The 24770-nt window shown below is 43.1% G+C and overlaps 1 protein-coding gene across 1 annotated transcript in view; it reads right to left on the bottom strand.

Moving 5' to 3' along the window:
- Positions 1–1555: 1555 nt before the first annotated feature.
- The window catches only part of LOC107125681 (calretinin-like), a 39721-nt gene continuing 16506 nt past the window's right edge, over positions 1556–24770 (bottom strand). The window contains exons 3-11 of the mRNA XM_015429132.1: positions 20815–20904; positions 20097–20177; positions 13805–13861; positions 10331–10408; positions 8151–8206; positions 7008–7047; positions 6854–6907; positions 5832–5903; positions 1556–2115 (exon numbers count right to left, since the gene is read on the bottom strand). Coding sequence (XP_015284618.1) covers positions 1999–2115; positions 5832–5903; positions 6854–6907; positions 7008–7047; positions 8151–8206; positions 10331–10408; positions 13805–13861; positions 20097–20177; positions 20815–20904 — 645 coding nt within the window. The 3' untranslated portion in view covers positions 1556–1998. The remainder of the gene's footprint in view (positions 2116–5831; positions 5904–6853; positions 6908–7007; positions 7048–8150; positions 8207–10330; positions 10409–13804; positions 13862–20096; positions 20178–20814; positions 20905–24770) is intronic.

Genomic DNA, 24770 nt, shown 5'->3' with positions numbered 1-24770 from the left:
ATTCCTAGGATTGTGGGATTTCTTCAGAAGAACAGCCCATGTGAGTAGGTGGGCTGAAGTAAGGTGGGAAAGAGAGATAAAATGCTTTGCTCAGCAATGGAAAGAGCAAATTCACATCCTTGCCCTCCTTTATGATTGCCCCCACTCGCAATCTGAAGAGAAACCAGGGTATGATTGCCCCCTCTCAATGCAAACAGCTGTGCTGGGCGCAGGACAACAGGAATTATCTTTCTGGGGGCCAGAAGGGGCTGCAGAAACAGAGAGGAATGCTGAAGACTCAACATTCCTGCATGGAGTGGTGGGATGCAGACCACTGTTCTTAGCCCATTGGATCCTAGTCTTAAGGAGAGCAGCAGGAGATAAGTGTTTTAAATAAACAAATTCTGTGGAATGTAAGTATTCAATTTTTGTTAGAACCCATCTGCCAGCTAGCATGGCAATTAGTCCAAGTAATACCGGGTTCCATGAACTTAGATTTTATTCAGATGAAAAGGTCACAAATGCTCATGCTCCCCCTTCATTTTTTTTTTTAAAAAGATGACACATTATCTTGTAGGACCTTTCTCTACCTATTTTTCTAGTGCTTAGGTTTCTGTGACCATAGCCAAAGTAAGGGCTACAGCTGGCTTGTGTAAAATTTGAACTCATGAGATCCCTTCCTCCTGTTCTTTTTATGGAAATAAGCCATAAAATATTTCTAATCCTTATTGCCTCAGATACATTTGTAGAAGGCTTGTTGTTCAGTGGGTCTCTATGTGACTCTGTGTCCCACTACAAAGAGCAACCAATTATGTTCCTCCTCGTATGCTCCTCTTCTCTCTTCCCCCCATTTGTCCTCCTTCTTTCACCATTCTCTTTGATAATTCAAAATTCTGCAGACTCTCAACATTTTAGGTTCATAACAATACATATATGGAGCAAAAAGGTATTGGCTGTATAAATTAAGCACTTCAGTTATCTTCATTTTATGTGTCAGCATGGCTCTAGCCAAAGATGCCAACAGAGTAACTCTTTCTTAGACTGGATAAAGTTTCCTTCTGGCCATACTGGCTAGTTTGTGCGGTCCAAAGACAACTCTACCATTGTGTCTTCCCCTCCCCCACCTATAGTTACTTGGAGAAAGGGTACTAAAAATCCTGATTTCTCTCCATCGTGGAGCTGGTGTATCTGGATGCGGAGAACACCCTGGAACCCAAATAATGGCCTGAACCTCACAGAAAATAATGGAAGTTATCCTTCTCCCCAAGCCAAATCCCTGGATGAAGGGAATACCCAGGTGTTCATTGGAGAGAGCCTGTGACATAAACAAGTGGCTACATCAAGTCTCTCCTTCTACCAGTAAGATTTCCCTACTCCATTAAATGATTAACATGGTAAATAAATACCAACAGTGCCATTGCAAAATCCAAATGCATTAGGTTTACAGATCTTTAAAGATCCACAAAAGAGATTTTGCCACATCCAGTGGGAGTCAAGGCTCTTTTTTAAAAAATCCACCCATTGCTGCATAGTCATTAACCATTTAAGCAATAATTGATGCAAACTAGTAAAATCCTGAAGCAGAACATCAGTTTTATTTGTAAACTCTTCTTTGGTAAACAAGACTGAACATGAAAGGTGACCGAAGATGAAAAATTAAGAGCAAACGAGAGAGAAAAACCCATTCCAGATGAGGGAAGTTATAAAACACAGACTATGATAACTAGCGATAAAGAAAGAGACAAGCAAGGCGTGGGGGAAAAATTGAGTGTCTAGGTTGGAGCCCCCCTTCTCCAGCAAACGAGATGCGGTCATACAGTGCTGCCCCTCCCCCACCCTATTGTGCAGATTCTGGGACCCAAGTCACAAGCAGATCAGCAAGCCTCATCTTATGGGGTTGGAAGGATCACCCAGGCGCAGGTCAGCAGACACCCCCTACATTTGCTCATTGTGGTGTCTTTGCCTTCGTGGTAGTGGCAGGGGAAAGGAGGAAAGGTGGCCAAGGGACACTACTGTTCTTTACATCGGGGGCTCATTGCAGAGGACGATTTCCAGTTCCTTGCGGTACAGCTTCCCCCCATCAGAGAGATTCATGATGCTCCTTCTGTAGCTTGTGAGCTGTTGGATTGTCATCTCCTGGTAAAGGGGAACACAGGAGGGAGGGCATGTTAGGTTCAGCTTCAGCTGGAATGATATTTCAGTCCCATTTGAAACCTGGTAGAACAGGGAAGGAGTCAGAGCACAGCTGGTGTGATGAAGATTTCCAAAATGTGAGAATCCCCTTTGCTCTCCCAGTTCCTTAAGCTTTGATGCACTGGAAAACCTAGCAAATTGCACCTAGAATTATGCATGCATTTCTGTGCCTCTTTAGGGAACCTCCTCTCAAAACAGAAGTGCATCTCCTGAGTACATTTGAGAGCAGAGAAACTGAATATTTTGAATGTCAAAAGCCAACAATATGAAACTTGTCCAACAGTAATTCTTTTTTCCACAACTAGGCACATGACAAAAAGCTGAGAACGGAAAACTTTAAAATCAGGTTTCAGATCTTAAAACCCCAGATTCCAAATACAGATTTTTGGGGAAAGGATCACCACAAGCAAGTTTAAAATGTAAGTTACAAAACAAGAACTTTCACAAGCATTTGTAGGATCTTGAATAATAATTTTTGTTGTCTGCAACTTTGAATGTAATTACTTCTGTCTAATGGATGAAGACTTCATGCATCCATTGAAATTAGTTCCAATTCACAGAAACTTATGCTGGAATAAAAACTGTTAACCTTTGAGGTGCCTCCTGTTTTAGTAAGACTACTGTAACTGCTCTGGTAGTAATGGGAAATGTGAGCTGGGGATGCCCTTCTAGTTTTGCAGGTCTCAGCCTGGACATGAGCAGCTTGCTCAGCCTAAGTATGGGTCATCAAAATCCAGAAAACCTGACAGCAAATTTACCAAGAATTCCTGGCATAAAACAGTATACCCATTTTCAACAGCCAGAGTCCTTTCCTCTGGTTTTGTTCGCTCCCGACAGCCTCTGCTCTAGTACAGCCATTTTATATTCCTGTTCCTCCTTTTCAACTAGCTTCACTTTTTGGGGACTAGTTAGCTCTGTGTGACTATACACAACACACTGCAAAAACTTACATGCAAAGAAACGATGATGATGCTGCTACAATGCCAGACCTTGAATTAACTTTGCCTTTCACACACTAAAGGTCCTCCCTCTCACGTGCTTTCCTCCGTCAATGAAAATGGTAGCTTCTCAACAATAAGTCACATTCAGGGATAAATGAGCTACAGTGTTATTCTGCATTCTTGTCTACTCCATAAGGTGAAATCAGGTCAAGAGACCTGTCATTTTCCCCTTTCATCCCTGTTCATCTAAGTTAATGGATGATGACCAGTGACAGGGATAAATGAAGCATCCCGGAAATAATCCATGGGGCGAATCGTGGATTAACTCCTGATCACATCACATCTAATTTGGCCTTGAGTATGGCTCTCAATTAGTTCCCTACCTATATGCATCCAAAGCCACCTGTCATGCTTTTGTCTAGCTTACTTTCTTTGGCATATTCATTTTTTAAACATGTCGGTTAATTAGTTATGTTTGGTAAAGAACTCAAAAGTTTATGTTATCTAGCTAGCCCCAAAAGGATTTCATTTCCTTCTTGTTGCATGGAAGGATGCTTCTGTTATCACCTTTACTTTCATTGCTTCTGGTTCTACAATTGTTTTTGACCATGATATGCATTTATTTTGTTAATATATATCTGGGCAGACTTGTTGTCAAGGTTGCATTAGAATACTCTCCAGTTCAGATGTTCCAAATGAATTTTCCAGTCAGAATTATTGCCGCATTGTACCAATATACAGCTGCATAACTTTTATAGGGTAGAAGCACCTGATCCAACAGTCTCTGAAACCTTCCTGGAGCCCCATGTAAACCAATGGGCATGGCGATAAATTCATAGGCTTCACTTACAAAAGCAGATCTACACTTGGACTTCCAAAGGGATTTACTATACCCCTTGGGAAAATGTAACATGTTAATAGATACTTAGCATTCCCCAGTATATCCAACAATTTATGGCACTGTGGGGGCAGTCTTCTGCTATGGAATGCATTCCTCAGATGCTAGGCACTCTTCAGTTCATTGAAGGACACTGTTCTTATGTGAGCAGAAGTGCTAGCTCTGGAGGAATGCATGGGACAGTAGAGGATTGCCCTCACAACAGAAAAGGGTGCAGTGCAAATAGAAGCAAGGTTTGAATCCAAACCAGTCTTTCTTGAAGCGGGGCAGTTTCTTACTACATGCCCAGGGTGACCAAACCCATAATATTTCCTTCCTGCATTCTAATTTAGATATTGGGCCCCTTGGAGAGCCAGTTTGGTGTGGTGGTTAAGTGCGCGGACTCTAATCTGGGAGAACCGGGTTTGATTCCCCACTCCTCCACTTGCACCTGGCTGGATGACCTTGGGCAAGCCATAGCTCTGATAAGAGCTGTTCTTGAAAAGATCAGTTTCTGTCAGAGCTCTCTCAGCCCCACCTACCTCACAGGGTGTCTGTTGTGGGGAGGGGAAGGGAAAGGAGTTTGTAAGCCGCTCTGAGACACCTTTGGGTAGTGAAGGGCAGGGTATTAATCCAGTCTCTTCTCTTCTTCTTCTTCTGGAGAAAATGACTGCTTTGGAAGGTTTCATTCCTGACCATGATCAGCTCAACTGCCTATTTAATTGTCTTTCTCAGTGGTCCTTAATCCATACTTACTTCTCCCCTAACAAATTGTCAAAAATAGCTCGACCGCCAGAAGCTCACCCATCCTGAGACAGCAGATCCTGATCTCAAAAACAAGTCTTTTAAATGGTGCCATGCTCCCTGAGGACCTTCAGCCTTCTTGATAGCCACAGGCCTGAAACGTCTTGTATGTCTCAGCATTAAACAGTCTCATCTCAGGTCTACTCCATAAGAATAGCTGGAACACTTCTTTGTCCTTTAGAGCTTTTATCATTTTGGTTAATTTCTGAGGTGGACATGGCGCTTGCTTCCATTGCTCTGCCTATGCTGGGCTTTGTGTTTACATTTCTTATAGTGCAATTCTGTGCATGGCTACTTCAGCCTACGACCAGCAATTTCAATTTCCAGAGTACCTCTGCTCTGTGTACTATTTCACTGTTGGTCTGCTGCCCAGAAAATGTTTGTTTCAGCAGTTCATTCTGCTGTTCTTAGTCCAGAAATTAACTGATCTCTTTCTTTTGTTAGAGAGCCAGCCCGGCGTAGTTGTTAAAAGGTTGGACTAGGTTCTGGGAAACCTAGCTTCAAATCCCCAGTGTGCCACAAATTTTGCTGGGTGACCTTGTGCTTGTCATACATTCTCATCTTAATCTACTTCACAGAGGTGGTGCGAAGGTAAAATAGAGGCAGGTAGGCTAGAGTACACTGCCACAAGAAGGCTGGGATAAAATATAGTAAAATAATCAGATACCTCAGTTGGACAAGGATCTACCTCAAAGAGTTGTTGTGAGGATAAAACGGGAGAGGAGAATGATGTAAGCTGCTTTGGGTCTCCATTGGGAGGAAGGTAGGGGTATAAATGAAAGTAAATAAATAAAATTCCTCCCATAACATCCTGCAGGGTCTATGGTGAGACATTAAATACTTGGGTACTCCGCTGCTGACAACATAAGAGCAAGGGGTACTCCTCCAGTCTTCTAAGTAAGAGGCCTGCTCAGCCCAATGAGGGTAAGCTTCTACAGGTGTAACTAGGAGAGGATCACAATGAAGAGGAAACCTATGGCTGTGGGTGCCGTCCAGCCACCACAAGCAAGCCTTTTCTCACAACCTTGTGAACTCACTTTCTTGTCTTTCTCATAGAGATCTTTCAGGAGGGCATCCAGCTCATTCTCATCAATGAAGCCATTTCCATCCTGGATATTATCAGAGGACAATAATACAGAGAGATTAGGAAATGCCATAAACTGAAACATTTGAGGCACAGCTGATTTTCCCTAAATGTCTTGTCTGACATCATTAGAAACTCGTGTTGCTTAGAGGCATACCAATCTTAAACTCAGACTCTGCCTACTGAAAATTATTCTTCAATATGCATTTTATTAAATAAAATATACATTTTACAAAGTGGTCTATTAGGACTAAGATCAGTTTTGTAAACCTTTGAAAATAAAATGGCCACCTAAAGGAGTTTCTTCAAATAGAGGTTTTCACTTGGCCTTTAAATGCCCCCAAACATAACCAAAGCTTCCAGGGAGGAAACCCTTAGGGATGGGGAGATCATGGTGGAAGCCCAACTCCTTGCCCCACAAGATGAAACTTTCCTAAGTGAGGGATTCGACCAAGGCAAATGAGTTCCTGTGGGGAGATGTGTTCCATCAGGCAGCCTGGAGTCAAGTTGTGGTAAACTTTGAAGCTCAAAATCAGCATCCTTGAATGGTGCTCAGAACACAGTGATAAGTATGACTATCCACATAAAACTGTTATTTTGGGGTCATTCAGAGAATATCCTGAGCTACTCTCCTGACCATCTTATAGGACCAGAACCTGGGACACTGGCGCAGTAGATACTTGTGGAAGGGTTTTGCCTGCTGGAATCTAACCATTTTGCCTGCTTAAGGGCAAGAACCAAGAATGGGCAGGAATATTTTCATAAAATACGGATGAAATGGGAGAGGATTGGGTTCTGGAAATCCCCATTATTCCTTGCTGAATAGGTCTGAAGTAGGGGCTATAGGCCAGTGGGAGAGAGAAGACTCCCCACTTCTTTCCAAGAGTACTCTTGTGCTGACATGAGTGTCCAGCACATCCACCAATCCACCCATGAACAGATGAAGTTTTTTATTTCTCATCCCAAATCTTGTACCTTGTCATAAAATGCAAAGATAGCATTGAATTCTTCCACATCTAATTTCACTCCCTGTGCAAAATAAAACAAAGAAAAGAAAGGATGAGAAGGGGAAAAAATGACTGAAAAGCTGCTGGAGAACAGCTGCTGGAGAAATTTTCAGAGCCTTTACCTGAAATTTAAGGAGGAAGTTCTCTTGCACAGGCAGCAATCTACAATATGAATGGGAGAACATCATTCATGGGAACATTCAAGTCAGGAAGAAAAGAGATCTGAACTCTGTAAGGGATGACAGTGGTGGTCCCACCAGGACCGCAAGTCCTGTAAATTGGTGGATACATAACACTGGGAGACTGGCTCATGGAATGCTGGAAGTGGATTTAGGAGCTAGTGAATGATCTACAAGGGACAGATCTGTAGTGGTAAGTTCTGTGTCTCCACTTAACCATTCGGGGTTTAGCTAAGGAAGACTGCACGTCAGAAGATGGGAGTAATTGTCTCATTTACAACTATGGTGACCACTTTCTGGGAAAAAAAGAGAACTCCTGTTTTGTTAAGAATTCAAGAAAGTCAAGTTTGCCTGAATCTGAATAGCCTGATTTATTTTCTGTGCTGTAATATCTCTTTTTTAAATTAGTAAATGGCAGCAATACCCCTCCATTTGGATTGGGATTATGACATGGGAGAAGGAAGTTTATATTCTTTCCATTCCTTCCCCCTCCCGAACTGCTATTTGCTCCTTTGTGGGAAATATATAAGTTCCTTAAATTTCATTTTTCTTATCCTACCACAGGGCAGCTGGGAAAGTGGTGGCATTTGTGACCGGACATTAGCTAACTCCACCTTCCCTGCGCACAGCATCCCTAATCGAGATGAGAGCTCCATGGCTGCTATTTACTGTTTAAAAAAACACTCTGGAGATCCATTCATGGATCTATTAGTGTTATGTCCTGGGAATGAATCATCCCTCATTGAATCACCCTAGAGACTGGCTGAGCTTGGAGCACAAGAACAATAGCCAACCAGGACTCTGGAATAAACCAATCAAGTAGTAATGTTTTGTAAATAGCCTATCACGGGGAATGTGTGTGTGTGGGGTAGGGTGTTTTGCATGCATATAAGCAGGGCTCCGGCCCTGCTAGAGTTGTCTTAGAATTAAGCTGAAATCACTAATAAACTGACCTGATCACTATATGCGTCTCGAACCCAGTATATTTCAATTAGCATCTTGTTTATTTTGATTCTGTAGCCAAAGAAATGACAGCTCACTCTACACCCAAGGACTCTGTATCTCTCAACAATGCAAATATCTTACCGTGACATTTCCGACAGGCAGAGCTTCCCGTCCCCATTCAAGTCAAACATCCTCAGCTGCAGGGTACAAAGTAACAGCCTGTTAGTGGCCCTCAGGATACAGGGAAATCCCCCACTGTGTGGCCTCCATTCGTCTTCCACATGCAAACTGTGTTGTAATTGGGGGGGGGCACAGCAGAACCTGATGTGTTGCTGGCTGGTTGAACATATTAAGCGATCTTATACCAAGTCAGGCCCTGCTATTCCTTGGAGGTCTCTCATCCAAATACTAGCCAGGGCTGACCCTGCTTGGCTTCCGAGATCTGATGAGATCAGAAAAGATAAATGAATTCACAGATATGTAATGAGGCCCTTTCTCTCTTCCAGGCTGTAGGTCAGGAAAACACTGGAAGCCAGTGTTCCCTCTAAGCTAAGTTAGTGTGAGCTACCTCACAGTTTTTTAGCCTCCGGCTCACACATTTTTGTCTTGGCTCAGAAAGGATGGCTCCAGGGCAAACTAATTTACGCAGCAGCCAAATCGCTCACTCACAACTTTAATGCCAGTAGCTCACAAGGTAGAATTTTTGCTCACAAGACTCTACAGCTTAGAGGGAGCATTGCTGGAAGCCCCAAATTAATTCTGTAGTATTTCCAGTTGAATAGATGATAGAACTGAAAATCATACAACACTCAGGTTGCAATCCCATGTGTGTTATTTTGGGATCAAGACCCACTGAACACAGTGGGATTACTTTTGAGTCAGAATGTATATTATTGCAGTGTCAGTTGTTTACAGTTTGCCTTTCACATTTTCACAAAATGCAGTGGTGGAGGCAGCAATTTGCATTTGGTGTATAGGCAGGGATTTATTTTCCCTTCCTCCCCTGGTGGTTTTTCCACTAAAATTGCCTTGCTTAACTGCTTGCCCCCACCATCATGAGCATCATGTATCGTTTGGTACCCTGGATTAGGTAGGACCTGGGTGATAGGGTGGTGCTGGGATTCATGTACGCTTCCTTCTTGCCACCTGTAGAGTGATGTCTGAACACTGGTTTGCTTTAGAACTTCCTCTCCACAGTATAACATTTAAAAGGTTTATTCCATCATTCTTAAACAGACATCCAGGAAAAGTTAATTCCATCATGCTTAAACAGAAGTACCTGGAAAGCCCCATTGTGCAGAATATTTCCTAGTAATGCACCTGCAAATGTTCAAAAATACAAGCCATGGCTCCTCTGATCAGGATAAGATAGAGAAATTACTTTTAAATCCTGACCATACAGCGATACACCAGATAGCAAAATTCTGTTTTCTGGTTGTAAAAGCTCATCAGTCTTCAGGTAGCCACTTGGGTTAGATTCCCTCCCAAATAACTGACTTTTTAATTCTCAGTCTTTTATCTTTTTAAGACTAAATTATGTCCTTTTTACATTGTATTGTTGGTTTTAGATTTTAAAATGCTTGTATAATTTTACATAAATAGATTCACCATCTGGATATTTTAGATATTGAAATCCAGACATTGCAAAATTTTGCTCCTTGGCCGTAAAAGCTCATCAGTGTTCTGGTTGTCACTTGGGATTGGACTTTTTGATTTTAAATCTTATTGCCTTTTTTGTCATTCTATTTTACTCCTTTAAATGTATTCCATTGCAGCGTATTCTTAAGTCTGGTTTTAGTGATCAAAATGACCGCTTAATGTTCCTTAGTAACCTTCTTGTTTTTAAAGTAGTTTTACCATTTGGTTATTGTAAGTTACTTTTATGGTTTTTTATAATTGCTGGCTATGTGCTGTAACAATAAAAATTCATTCACAAGCCAAATCTGTAAAACAAAGTGTAAGTCCAGTGGCACCTTTAAGACCAACAAAGTTTTATTCAAGGTATGAGCTTTTGTGTGCACGCACGCTGCCTCAGACACAATGAAATGGAACTTAAGTGTGCATGCACACAAAAGCTCATACCAACAAAGTTAAAGGTGCCACTGGACTCAAAGTAAATTCTGGTTTCTCCTTATGTGCATAGTACCCTCGTCTCATCTGGTTGCAGAATTTCCAGGCTGAGTCTCACTGGAGCCCAAGAGTTTTCCTCTCTCCCTGTTGACCTGGACAGCCACAGTTTCCAGAAAGCTATCTGGGCTTTGTGCACAATCTTTCCAAACTGAGTAGCCTTCCATGGGAGGCCAGATACCTCCCACACTTACTATAGTCTGTGTGTATTCTTGTAGCTTTGGTTCCTCATAGGGCTTGTTTGCTTTCTCTAACAAATCTGATAGGAACCCCTGCAAAGAAAAAGAGACATGATGAGAAGTTGCCAAGTGATTTACAGCCTGATCATACACATGTTTACTCAGAAGAAGCCCTACTGCTCTCAATAGGAATTGTATCCTCATTAGTACATGCAGAATTGGACCTAAAGACCAAAGTTCTTATGGGTTAACTGTGTCTTAGCGTTTGAAAATGGCAGCATCTGGTTCCCTCCTTTCAGAGCAGTGTCTAGCTAAAGAAGCATGTTGCCACGTGTGACTCTGCCCCCCATATGGTGGCAGCCAGTAATGTGGGGAAGGGGTGGCGTGTCAGAAACACACTACATAGTCAGAAACAATAGTGGTGTGATCTCTTTTGATAAATGTAGTGAAGTAGTGATGTACAGTACAAAATAAAGGGGCAAAGGGAAGAAATGTTTCATGATACCTTAGAGATGCCCCAAATATGCACTTAGTAGCATTCTTCAAATGAAGTAACACAAGATGTGTTGCAGACTTAATTGAAGAACAAAACTTGACTCCAGTAGCAGCTTAAAGACCAAGAGATTTTTCCAGCGTATACACTTTCATGAGTCAAAACTATATCAGATATGACAGGTGCCTAAGGAAGTGAACGTTGATTCACAAAAACATATACCCTGGAATATTTTGTTGGTCTTTAAGGAGCTACTGGACTGGAATTGTGTTCTGGTACTACAAACCAACAAAGCTGCCTGCCTGAGTCTTAATTGGAGTATATGGTGCTGGGTACAAAATGGACTTCATGAGACTATTCACCCTTGGAGAGAATCCAGCAGTTAATCAGAAGCCCCTTCCCAACTGGAACATGGGAAAGGGCCATGGCTCAGTGGTAGAGCATCTCCTTGGCATGCAGATGGTCCCAGGTTCAGTCCCTGGCATTGCCAGTTTAAAAAGGATTCTTTTTTAAGTAGTAGGTGTGCTGGCTCTGGCTGATCACCACAAACACAATATACTAAGCTAGGTACAAAGTCCAAACCAAGCCGAGAAACAGTGCCAGGGGTTGGGATGCCGGGAGATCAATCAGAGTTCTCCGGAGTGAGGAGCGGAGGCTGGCAGCCGGAACAAGGTCCAAGATCGCACGGTTGCATCCGCACCGAGGCAGGTGAGCGTGGCTGCTTATGACGGAGCCTCCCTTCCCTGGGAGGCAATCTGCAAAGACTCACAGCCCCTCACATTGCCTTTGCAACAGCTGAAGCCTGGCACTCCTCCTTCTCTGTTGCACATTCAGATCCTGGCGTGCCCTGCATCTGGGACATTCAGGTGAGCTGGGTGGGAACTCTGGCCTCGAGGTGTCTCCAACTGGGGGTGCTGGGCCAGGCCCTGGACCAGGCTTTTCCTCCGACTGCACCTCAGGCACCTCCAGTGCAGATGCTGGGGCCTCTTCTCCTTCAAATGCTGGCAAAGGTTCCTCTTCTAGGCTGACTCCGAAGGAGGCTGGGTTGCTGCATGTCTCTTCTTCGTCTGAGGAATAGTCAGCCTCGGCTGAGCCAGGACCCATGACAGTAGGTGATGTAAAGATCTCTTCCTGAGAACCTTACAGACCTGATGTCAGTCTGCATAGACAATAATACTGACCCTGATGGACCAAGGGTCTGATTCAATATAAGAACTTAATGTGTTTATGTATGTTCAATGTACATGTCCCTTGTAAGAAATTATAAGCAATTAGCAGTATGATGGTTGGGATGTGTAGACGGGAGACCCACACTGCAAGGAAATGCAGGCATTCTCTTTATCCATGCATTGCACCATCTCAGCCTCCTTCCCCTTCCCCAGACTGCCATAATGTGTGACTTAGGCCTGGCTGCAGTCTCCTGCTAGTACGTGCTACCGCCAGTGGTGCTCTATGAGTAGGGGGGAAATAATGGGGCTGGGGAACACTCCCCCTGCCTTGGGCATTTTATTTAGTTATTTACTACATTAATAGTCCCTTCTTGTTGAGTCTCCGGGTGGATTACAGGATTAGAAAGAGATGCATTAAAGACCAGCAGAACACATATATAGCAATCAGTCCACTAAAAATGGATTACAGTATTGAAGAAGAGATTGGATTTATACCCCACACTTCAGTACCCAAAGGAGTCTCGGAGCGGTTTACAATCTCCTTGCCTTTCCCCTCCCCACAACAGACACCCTGTGAGATAGGTGGGGCTGAGAGAGCTTTTTCAAGAACTTCTCATGAGAGAACAGCTCTGAGAGAACTTGTGATTGACCCAAGGTCACACCAGCAGCTGCATGTGGAGGAGTGGGGAATCAAACCCGGTTCTCCCAGATTAGAGTCTGTGCTCCTAACCACTACACCAAACTGGCTCTCACCCTAAAGAATAGGGTTGTCAGCCAATGACTAGCACCCAGCTGTGGCTGGGGGGGCAGGGACATAGGGGTGCTGTCATCACATGCTTTGTGGGGCCAGTTCTGGGGGAAAGCAGAAGTGCCATCACATCGTTCTATGAACTGCCAGAAACTTTGTGGTAAAACCATACAGTTTCCAGCAAGTCCTAGAGCAATAGGGTTGCCAGCCTCCAGGTGGGGCCTGGGGATCTCCCGCTTTTACCACTGATCCCCAGCCGACAGAGATCAGCTCCCCTGGAGAAAATGGCTGCTTTGAAGGGTGGACTCCATGGCATTGTACTATGCTGAGCCCCCCAAAAAAACCACGCCCTCTCCTGGCTCCACCCCCAAAGTCTCCAGGTATTTTCCAACCCAGACTTGGCAACCCTATAGAGCAACATGACAACACTTCTGAGTATTTCCTGCAAGTCATGTGTGACAACTGCAATTTTTTCTCATGTTGCCCAAATGAAGACTGGCAAATAAGCACGGAATGGAAGACCTGGCAACTGTAGGAGAGAACAATGAAATGAGTACAATATAATCCATTCAATAAACAATGCAAAAGGGGTGGGGACTGTCTAAGTTTTTTAGACATTGAAATTACAATCTTTTTATTAAAAGAATCATTTTGAACACTTCTGTTTTATTGAACATTTCTTTTTTACTATTATGTCCTTCTGTTCCTTTAGCCAGGGATGTGCAAGAAGCATTTGTGTGAACAGTGGGGGATGGGTTGGTGGTGGTAGCATAGAGGCCAAAAGTGTGAACTGCGAGCCACTAAAGTCACTGGGACAGCCTTCTATTTGTTTTCTCCCTCAGTATGGATTTCATAATACTAGCTTACTAGAGATGACTATGACTGTCTCTAAAGTGTTTTCAACACATATAACTACTAAGTATTCTTATTACATTGATTCTTCAGTTCAGTTTTGCATCAGAAAACATGCACCACTGGTTTCAGCAATTAGCATTATTATTATTAATAATAAGTTTATCTCCGAGCCATTTTGTATCTGGTATCACAAGGACCCCAAAAGGACTTCTTGTACGACCCACCTGGAGCTCATTGGCTTCTATGTAGCCGCTGCGGTCTGTATCATATTTCCGCCAGGCCTACAGTGGAAACATCACAGATTTGTTACAGTAATCAGTAATCAATGGGAAGCAAATCTTTGGTGTGGTTTTTTTTTTGGTACCCAAATTATCAGCATTGTCACATGTAATGCATGTTAAAAGAAATACCTAGTGATCCCTGCAACCTTTGGCGATCCCATGATAAGATTTTGGATTATTAATCAGAATTTATGACTACCTTAAATATATGTTAATTATGGTAAATGTCAAACATTCGGATGACCACCAATGGGAAGTATTAAAACATTTCATTGGTAAATCTCAAGGCCAATCAAATGTCTATAGCCAATGACCACTATTTATGGATAATGACTCAGGCCATTGCCCATCAAAACTACATTTTGTTATGTATCTATTTTTTATTGTCCCCATTTTATTGAAAGAACCAATAAATTATGCATTTTCTCCCTTATTTGCTAGTAAATGATGGCATTTTACTAATATGGACATGGAAATGCCCAAAATTCTTTTTTCTCTCTCAAAGGACAAAACATATAACAATAGCTTAAAGAATATGAAAAAGAGTGCCCTCTAAAATGCATCAAAAATTATAATCAAAGCTTCAGACACTAAAAATAGAATTTCCCTATAAACCTAAAAATGTATACAGAAGAAACACCATCCTCTGCTTTCTTGTCTCCTAAACATGAGACAAGGCTCTTAAAAAAAGGCTGAGAAGCTCATATTTATACTAAACTAACTCTAATGAAGCAGCATTTCATTTCATGGTTCTTCCTCAAAAACAAATAAGGTCTTTTAATTTTTTTAAACATGAGAACAGATTCTATTGACAATGTATTTGTCTCAAGGATAAAATGATCTCTCGCGGCCTCTAATTTAACTGCTTTATAATACGGTTTGATGCTAGAAACCCCAAATCCTCCCTCCCTCTCTGTTTTATACAAAGGGTTTTAGAACCCATCCTGGGTGGATTAACCAATCAAATGAACTTAAACATGAACTTCTGCCAGCTATCTAATGGTGAGGATTTAACTTGCAAAAGGATTTTAATAAATAAGTAAATAATTTTTGGCAGAATATTCATCTCCACAGTGGGGACTTTGCCCAGCCATCAAAGACAGAGGGGATGCCAAAAGCTTAAGACTTTTTCCACCTCTGAGAGTAACATCTAATGATTATTTCTAACCAATGAATATCTCCAAATCCTAGATATTTAATATAATCCATTTTCCTTACCATGGAGCAAAATTTAGCCAGTCCATTTTTTTACAGACTGTATTTATACTAAAGACCCATCTATTCTGATTTGTCTAGATTAACCTTGTACCCTGAGGCTTTACTAAATGAATTCAAAAGCTGTACCAAGTCTTTAACAGATTCTTTAGGATTAGGCAGGAAAATGTTCAGAATTATAAAGAAATGAAATGTTCTCAGGCATTTTCATGCACTTATTAGGAACTAAGATTGCCCCTCCCCCATCAAATCTGGGACCTAACTTTTGGTGGGTGGTGATTCATGTCTGACATCGAGAGCTATCGTAGGTATGGGGAGGAAAAAAACATTTGAAGGGCACCCCACGCCCCCACCAATCTCAGGACATGACTTGGCTTGGGATGAATGCTCCCTCTAAGCTGTGGAGTCTTGTGAGCAAAAATTCTACTTTGTAAGCTACTGGCATTAAAGTTGTGAGCGAGCAATTTGGCTACTGCATAAATTAGTTTGCTCTGGAGCCATCCTTCCTGAGCTAAGACAAAAATGTGTGAGCCGGAGGCTAAGAAACTGTGAGCTAGCTCACACTAACTCAGCTTAGAGGGAACACTGTGACTCCTTCGTTGTAGCAGCAGTGCTTAGGGGAGCATGGTTCAGAACCTGCATACTGGCAGCTGGCACACTGGTGAGTTCAGGGACAGAGCCAGGTCTCAAAACACAGACCTGACCTTCCCACTTAGTATCTTCTACACACACACACACACACACACACACACACACACACACACGAGGATGTATTGTGTGGTGGCCACTGGCCATTCTCATACTTGTAGACTATGGGGTACAGCAAATAGAGTATAGTAAATACAAAATAAATTGCTGAAAAAGTTCACAAAAATATAAAGATGTAATACATTTCAAATATCAAAGATGTAATTTAATATTTGTTTTCCAGCAGGTGCTAGCAGGTATACAGCACAGGAACAAGGACGAACACTTCTCGAGTCTATCTGCGTTCGTTTCGAGTGATCTTTCTCAATCTCAGTCTTCAATATTCAATGAACTTCTGCAATTCAATGCACCACAAGGGTATCCAAAACATTCAAAATGGCTCACACAGCTCCTACACACTGATTCTTCTACATGGACAAGACTGACTTGTGGTGCCCTTGTGGTGCATTGAATTGCAGAAGTTCATTGAATATTGAAGACTGAGATTGAGAAAGATCACTCGAAACGAACGCAGATAGACTCGAGAAGTGTTCGTCCTTGTTCCTGTGCTGTATACCTGCTAGCACCTGCTGGAAAACAAATATTAAATTACATCTTTGATATTTGAAATGTATTACATCTTTATATTTTTGTGAACTTTTTCAGCAATTTATTTTGTATTTACCATTCTCATACTTGGCCACTGATTTCTAGCTTCAGGGGACACACAAGACCAAAATAGATGAAACAAAGATCATCTCTGAAAGGCAGACAACGTCTGCGTGCAGTTGTGACTCAGATTGGGACCACACGAAGAGGACGGAGAGGGACGTGAACACTTCACCCCTGCTCAGTTTTGCTAATGAAATTGGGCTACCTGTGCTACTATTGGTGTTTTAAAGATATGTCTTTCCAAAGTCCATCTTTCCTCTTGTTGTTGTTGTTCAGTCGCACAGTCCAGTCCAATTCATTGCAATCTTTCCCCTTAAAATGCAGTAATCTATAGAGATCTATAGAGATCCATAGATTGCCAGTGTAAGGTCTCTCCATTGACTGCCTGGAATAATAATACTGGAAAAATAATTGATCTGAATAAATGGGAAGGGATTTGGCAGAATGCAAGACGGCTTAAGGCTGTACCAATAAAAGAAAATGTATTTAAGGTGTGCTATTGATGGTACCTGGCTCCCGATAGGTTGGCCAGGTTCTACCCAGGGTCCAGCAATTTGTGCTGGAAATGTAAATCGCAAGTAGGCTCTTTTTACCATGCATGGTGGACATGCACAGCAGTTAAAAAATACTGGAAAGAGGTTCATTTGGTGATTACACAGGCAATGAAGTTACAAATACCACTTGATCCGGAAATATTCCTGTTAAGTATACTACCGAAAAGCTGGAAAAGGGGGGGGGAAATATGTGGTGATGTATCTACTGGCGGCAGCAAGAATAGTATTAGCTAGGTACTGGAAGATAGAAAAGGTACCTGATAGATGGGATTTTATTAATAAAGTGATTGAAGTGATTGAAATGGATAATTTAACACAAAAACTCCATGGAAGTATGAATTCAGTTTTTCTAAAAACTTGGTCAAATGTATATAAGTGGATTGAAATGAATTTGTAAGCTAGGCATTTATTTAAATAACAATTTGTTAAATCAGATATATTCAAGGAGGGACAGAGGAAGGATCCGTTTTAATTTGATGGTTTGGTGGTTGTTTTTCGGTGGTGGGTTTGTATTTATTGTCTTTATATGTGTATAATAATAATAAATTTATTTTAAAAAAAGTTGCAGTAATCTATAGAGATCTATAGAGATCCATAGATTGCCAGTGTAAGGTCTCTCCAAAATATCCTGAGGACCGCCCATTTGCTTCAAAAGAGCTTGGGTACTGAGGAAGATGCCTTGTCAGTGAGATCAAAATGTAACCCTCATGCTGCAAGGCCTAGGAAGATGCTTCCCATTCTTGCAATGAAAAGGTAGAAACTCTCCCTCAAAATTTTTTAAGACAAGTACTAATGCTCATAGACATATATTGAATATTTAAACACAAACAGCATTTCAAAAGAATGTAATGCACATCATACAGTCACATAAACCACAGACTGATGATACTTGAAGAGGTACAATCCAAAATAGTCCACAAGCACAAGCCCTCTTATTAAGTGGAGTCCAACACCTCACAACTCAATGGAATCAAGTCTAGCAGGCAAAAAGACTGGGTTTTTTTATGTATGCATGGTCATTTCACCTACCTTGACTCACTGTACACTTTGATGAAGGATTGTCTTCGAAACGGTCTTAAGATAACCTATGCTACCATCAACAACAAAACAAGCAGTATACTGGACAGTATTTTCTCTATCCTGTTATTGCCCCTAGGAGAGCTTGTGCTTGTGGACTATTTTGGATTGTACCACTTTAAATATCATCAGTCTGTGCTGAATGTGACTGTATGATGTGCATTACATTCTTTTGAACATTCTTTTGAAATGCTCTATGTGTTTAAATATTCAATATATGTCTAGGAGCATTACTACTTGTCTTAAAAAATTTTGAGGGAGAGTTTCTACCTTTTCATTTTTAGATATACACTCTCCCTTCCCGGTTAGTTTCATCCTATTCTTGCAAGGCCTAAGAAGATGCCCCCCATTCTTCCAGTGCCTACCTCGTCTGGTCAGAACATTTTCACATAATCTGACAAGCTCTGACATGCAAAACTCAAGAATACTGCACTCCTTGCTTTCATGCTTCCCATGGAAGCACAACCCCTTGCAATGCTTGGTCAAGTGTCTGAAACTGCAGCATAAGCTCCAGAACCAGACATGGTATTTCAAGTGTTGAGACTTCGATCCCTTCAATCAAGGAAAATCCATGTAGTGCTCTCACCTCCCTGGAGTCAGTAAGTTTTACACTGGACCACTCTTTCATGCTTTCATCTCATGTTCTGTTTTATTTTGATGTTTTTTGGTAGGTTAATTGAACAGTGGGCTACAACAGTCATGGAGAAACCCCCAACTGGAGCAAGGAAAACAAACACCTCCTTTGCAACAAAATCCGTGAGACACTGGGCATTCATTTAGCAAGAAAAGGGACCCTTTCTCCATTTTCTCTTTTTCTTTCTTGGTGCGGCTTACCCCCAAATGTTCTTTGGGGAGGGATCAACCTCCCCTAAGAGCATTGGGAGAGCCCCCCCCCCCAAGAGGAAGAGGAAAAGGAGAAGGGATCTAGTTTCTTTGCTAAATGAGTGTTTGGTGTCCTCTGCACATGAGATCTTCACGGCCACAGCAAAGGTCAAAGTGTGTGTGTTTGTGTATAGTTCTGAAGCCCTTTGCCCCACACATATCTGTGCCTCCAGATTTGACACTGATCCATAGTCCATACTCTTCCTAAAGCACAAGAGCAAATAACATTTCATCCCTTAATGGCAATCATTTCTGCCTGTTTAATGATGGGCAGGCAAGTGACATGTGCAAAGAATCACCATCCCAAATCAAGGCTTCCGGATCAGCCAAGGTATCAACTCAGATGTTGTTTCCCCCAATCCCTCCCTTCCACTGCTGGACTGTTTCTTTCTAGAGCAAGGTCGGGTCAGCAGGTCAAGACTTCACATCATGATTATAAGAATTAATATTTTAAGCACAAATTATTATAAGTGGTATTATTAGAGTGGGATCAATTCAGTAGTTAATTGCTTATGCCTGCTGCAGAGCTTGATTTGCCTACTAGCCCACAATAGAGGAGCTCAGATTTCATTGTGACACAGGATTGGTTTCCTATTATTCATTTTAATTGCCTGGATGGGTTGCTGTTTTGCAGCTGTTGGGTTTATGTCTAGAGATGGTTACATATCAGCAACTATTCATTTATTTATATGGCACCTGCTTAGAGAGAGCCCACTTGCTTCCTCTCGAATAGTGATACTGCAGAGGTGGCATCCAACCATGGGCAACCACAGTTGTCCGTTTGCCACACACTGCAGCTCTGTTTGCCTGTCCTGGCATCCTATGCTCTGCTAATCAAAACTACCACCCTAATGCTGTTATTAGCACCACCATGGAGAAAAAGACAGGTTTTTAAAAAGTCCTGTCCTTTTTCCTTTGAAGTGCTAGTAGCAAGGTAAACCCACCCTTCCCCGCTCTGATTAGTGAAAGCATGCAGGGTGAAGGGTTAAGCACCCTTCCCTGAGTGTCCCCTATCCAAATCAGAGCTGCAGATGCCTCTAATTTACCTTTATAAAGAGGATGGAGATCTGTCAGATCTTGACCACATCTGTTTTGACCCTAGGTTTCTGGGATCCTATCCAAGGAGAGAGCAGGAATCAGGTTCTTACCTCCATGAATTCAGCGCTGGAGCCCACGTCCTGTCGGAAACACAGCAGGAAGTTCTCCTCTGTGGGCAAGATCTGTGCCAGCTGATGAGGGGGGAAAAGAGGACCGACAAAAGGACATCATAGAGGAAGTATAAGTACATGCACATAAACACACCTTTCCCACCTGCCTTGTGTTGCCATTTTGGTGGTGGGGGAAAAACAGTCACAGGTTGTGGCAGTGTGTTCCCTCTCAGCAGCTCAAGGTTAGCATATTCATTAGCACACTGTAGACTCTCCAGGTAAGTCCTGGTCACAATATAAGACGCCAGGTAAGAAGACAGCAGAAATCCAGGTTATGGCAATATGCCTTCCTTTATGTGTTTCGCTCAAATGACTTCAAATTCTTCTCGTAAAATTCAAGTGAAGCCTGCCACAGCATAGGTACAACAGCCAGTTATTGAACCTATAGGTTACTGTCTCCTCCTGTCCTACCTCTGCTTCCTTGCCAAGGGCTGCTTTGTATAGTTTCCCCATTTTCTTGTGAGGAATGACATGCTTTGCTTATAGACTAACAACATTTGTGGCAGAGTATGAGCTTTTTTGAGTCACTGACGACTTTGAAGTGAGCAGTGCTAGTGACTCACAAAAGCTCATACCCTGCCACAAATTTTGTTAGTCTTTAAGGTGTTATTGGGTGCTTGCTCTTTTCTGCTGCTACAGACAGACTAACATGGCTCACCTCAGAAAGTTCAATTCTGCCATCTGCGTTCTTGTCATATTTTCGCATGAATTCCTTCATCTTTTCTGCAAAGTTGACATTCTTAGATTCCTACAAAAAGGAAAGAAGGGTCATTCCTCTGTTGCTACTTATGTAGAAGAACTTCCTAGAGAGGAACCCGCCCCCTTTTGTTGCATGCATGTTGCAGTAGTTCAAAACATGTTTTCAGGGTGCTCAGCATCTTTCTTGCACGGATGTATTTTTAAATTCACCAAACATATTTTGCAATGTCACTGTTTTCTGCAAGCATTCTCTTCTTGCAGCTGCCTTGTCTAGCATCTTAGAAAATCGCAAAATGTTCATGCATTGGCAAATCAGGGATCCTGGTGGATCAGGTTTCACTCATACACCCCACCTGCAAGTGTCAAAAGATCTAGTTAGGCCCCGGTCACACGAAAGGTTTTGGGCTGGGAGAGGGACGGATCAGGGGCGCAGCAAACGGGCGTGATCCCACCGCAACATCTGGGAAACATTGCACATCCGTCCCCAATCAGGCCCTTCAGGCCGAAAAGCCACATCTAAAATATACCACCTACAGAGGTGGACTTACCAGCACGGCCACATCAAGCACGGCCGTGGGATCGCCGGCACGTCCTTCTGCCGGCGCATCCAAGACCCCCATGCGCAGTTTGGCAGCCTCCGTCTCTGTCTCGTCGCTTTCTCCCCGGTCTCCCCGGCATCTGATCGTGCCGGGAAGCAACTGCGTGGCGGCTCACGGGATCTCTATGACCCCGCCGCCGCGTGTCTATTTTGGTGCAGCTTTCAAAAGCCGCACGCGTGTGCCCCCCCCTCCCCCCCCCCCCCCGTGTGGCAGGGACCTTAATTTAACAAATAACCAATAGCAAACAGGAGGCAAAAATACTAAATAGGCAGATGAGAACCTGAGGGATGACAACTACTATTTCCTATATGAAGCCTGAGTCCAGTGGTATCTTTAAGACCCATGAAGTTTCATTCTGGGTATAAGCTTTTGTGTGCATGCACACACTTCTTCAGAAGTGTGCATGCAGACAAAAGCTTATACCCAGAATGAAACTTTGTTGGCCTTAAAAGGTGCCACTGGACTCCAACTTTGTTCTGCTGCTTCAGACCAACAGGGCTACCCACCTGAATTTGATTTCCTATTGGTAATCTCAGAGGGGCAGCCACATGAGTCTGTAGCAATGAAAGAAAATAGGAGGCCAGTGGCACCCTGAAGACTAACAGAATTTATCCCCGTATAAGCTTTTGTGTGTCAGGGCTCACTTTGTCAGATGCCTCCATTAAGTGAACACTTTTATTTTCTTTCTACTGTGAATATGGCTGTACACTCCAATGAGTCTGATGAAGTGAGTTCGCACTTATAAAAGCTCATGCTTGAATAAAATGCTGTTACTTGCTAGGGTGTCACTGGATCCTACATGATTCAGCGTTTGGCAACCGGTGCAGAGATTCCTGCGCCTTACTCTCCCCAGCCTTACCATCATCTATCTGGCAAAAAAACCTCTTAAAATCATCCCCCCCCCCCCCCCCCCGATTTTATAGCTCCAAGTGCATCCAAGGAGAAAAACCCAAGGAGTATTCCGTAAGTGGCTGAGCCCGAGAACAGTCCGGAAAAAAAGAGTAGATTAAATACTTGTTAGTCTTCTCTTAATATGTGCTTGTGAGACACGCACTAAAGAGAGGGAATGGGTACATAAACCTTGGCATACAAATGAGTAGCTGAGTGGATGCTTCCCTGTATTGCATCCAGCACATTAGTGGACTACAAGAACGGTAACATGCCTGCCCTGGTAACATAGCCTGGGCAAGCCCAATCTCATCAGATCTCGGAAGCTAAGCAGGGCCAACTCTGGCAAGTTACTTGGAAGGGCAACCCCCAAGGAATACCAGAGGCGGGACACAGAGGCATGCTAATCAAGCCAGCTGTCTGAAAAAGATCCAAGCCCCCAGTAGGGGTCACCAGAAATCAATCATGACTTCCAGGCAAGCATACAAATACACACACACAAAAGAACAATAACATTCCTAAGACCACAGCAAAGATGGAATTTGAATCACTGTGCAGTAATTCACAGTCAACCTAGGCGAGGCTGAGTGTATGGGTACCCCAGCTGTATATCGGCTGGGATTACACACCCTGGACAGGGGTCTTTTTGTAGAAAAAGAGCTGCCGGAGCTCATTAGCATAACTCATTAGCATATGCCACACCCCCTGACATCACCAGAAGTGTGTCATAAGGCCACACCCCCTGACATCACCGGAAGTGTGTCAGAAGGCAACACCCACCACTCAGGCTCCACCCCAAAAATCTCCAAGGTATTCCCAACTCAGAGCTGGCGAGCCTATCTGATGGCACACATGGGGGAAAACAAGCAACCCCCCCATTTCTGGTAAAGAGGGAGGATACCAGGTCAATATATTTTTATTCTCCTTGGCATTGATGGCTGAGGTGATTTAGTGTTCCTTTTCTGTTTGACTGGCAGCCTTCCTCCCTGGTATAGTTGACTGCCATTTAGTGTTATTTTTGTCAGCAACAACAAGGTCACTTTCAGAAAAGAAAAGAAAAGCAGGTTACCCATTTTTAAATAAATAATGTTGACAAGTCTGGATCCAGAACAACAAACGAAATCACATCCGCTAATTTTTGCCTAAACAAAACCCAATGATCTAGAGTTGTGGTCTTCAACCCAGAAGAGCAGGATGGTAGGGTGACGTCACTCAGCAGCAAAGAGGAATCCTCCAGGGTGCCAACTGTTGTTTCATTTATCACTAAAATAAACCTCTTGATGACTGTTTTTTGTTTCTTGTCCTTGGCCCTTTCGGTCTGTTGGTTATGGTCCAGGGTGACCTTGGGCCTGTTACACTCTCTCAGCCTTACCTATCTCACAGGATTTCTGTGAGAATAAAATGGGGGAAGGAGAATGATGTAAGCTACTTTGGACCCCCATTGAGGAGAAAAATAGGGTATAAATGAATTAAGTAAAGTAATAATAAATATAACAAGAATAAGCTACTGGGGCCCCTACTGGGGAGAACAGAACAGATGTTTATAATATACTAATTATATTCATACAAATGAAGTAGCTTCCTTCATTCCTTTCCTTGTTGTGCTACTGCATAAATTAGTTTGCTCTGGAGACATCTTTCCAGAACTAAGACAAAAATGTATAAGCCGGAGGCTAAAAAACTGTTAGCTACCTTGCACTTAGAGGGAACACTGGACAAAACACAGGGGCCACCAGAAGGTCCACCTCAGAAGCCCTCCCACTTTTGCCCCCCCAAGCACCAAGAATGCAGAGCATCAGTGCGCCAGATATAAGAACATAAGAGAAGCCATGCTGGATCATGCCAGTGGCCCATCCAGTCCAACACACTGTGTCACACATCGGCCAAAAATACCAGGGGTCCTCCTGAGGTCCACCAGCGGGGCCTGAAATCCAGAAGCCCTCCCACTCTTGCCCCCCAAGCACCAAGTACGCAGAGCATCACTCGTACCGGGGGCTTCGTTCTGGCCGCTTGGAACTCCGCGCGGGCAGAACAAAGCAGCGACCGTGGGTTGGGTGGGGCGGGCCTCGTTCTTCTTCTTCTTTGAAAAAAATATTTATCTGGCACCGGTGAAAGGGGGGGGGAGAAAAAGCAGACAGGACGGAGGAAGCAGCTGCAGTGCAGTGCCAGCCGAAGCTGAAGTAAAAAATAAAAAGGGGGGAAGGGGAAAGTGGGGGGGGGAGAAAATAAGAGGAGAAAGAGAGTGGTAGGGGGGAAAGGGGGGAGAAAGTGAGACAGAGGAGAGTGAGGGGGGAAGGAGAGGAGGAAGAGTGAGTGGGAAAGGAGGGGGAAGGAATGAGTGAGGGAAACAGAGGAGGAGGAGGCGGCAGGCAGGCAGAGGAGGGGAGGGAGAGATGTGGAGACAGGTTAGGTAGGTAGCTGCACTAGC

The sequence above is a fragment of the Gekko japonicus genome, unplaced genomic scaffold, assembly GCF_001447785.1.
Source record: "Gekko japonicus isolate JY-2015 unplaced genomic scaffold, Gekko_japonicus_V1.1 scaffold2256, whole genome shotgun sequence".
In the NCBI taxonomy this organism is placed as follows: Eukaryota; Metazoa; Chordata; class Lepidosauria; order Squamata; family Gekkonidae; genus Gekko; species Gekko japonicus.
Note: the sequence above shows the minus strand (reverse complement) of the source record. Positions and strands in the feature narration are given on the sequence as shown.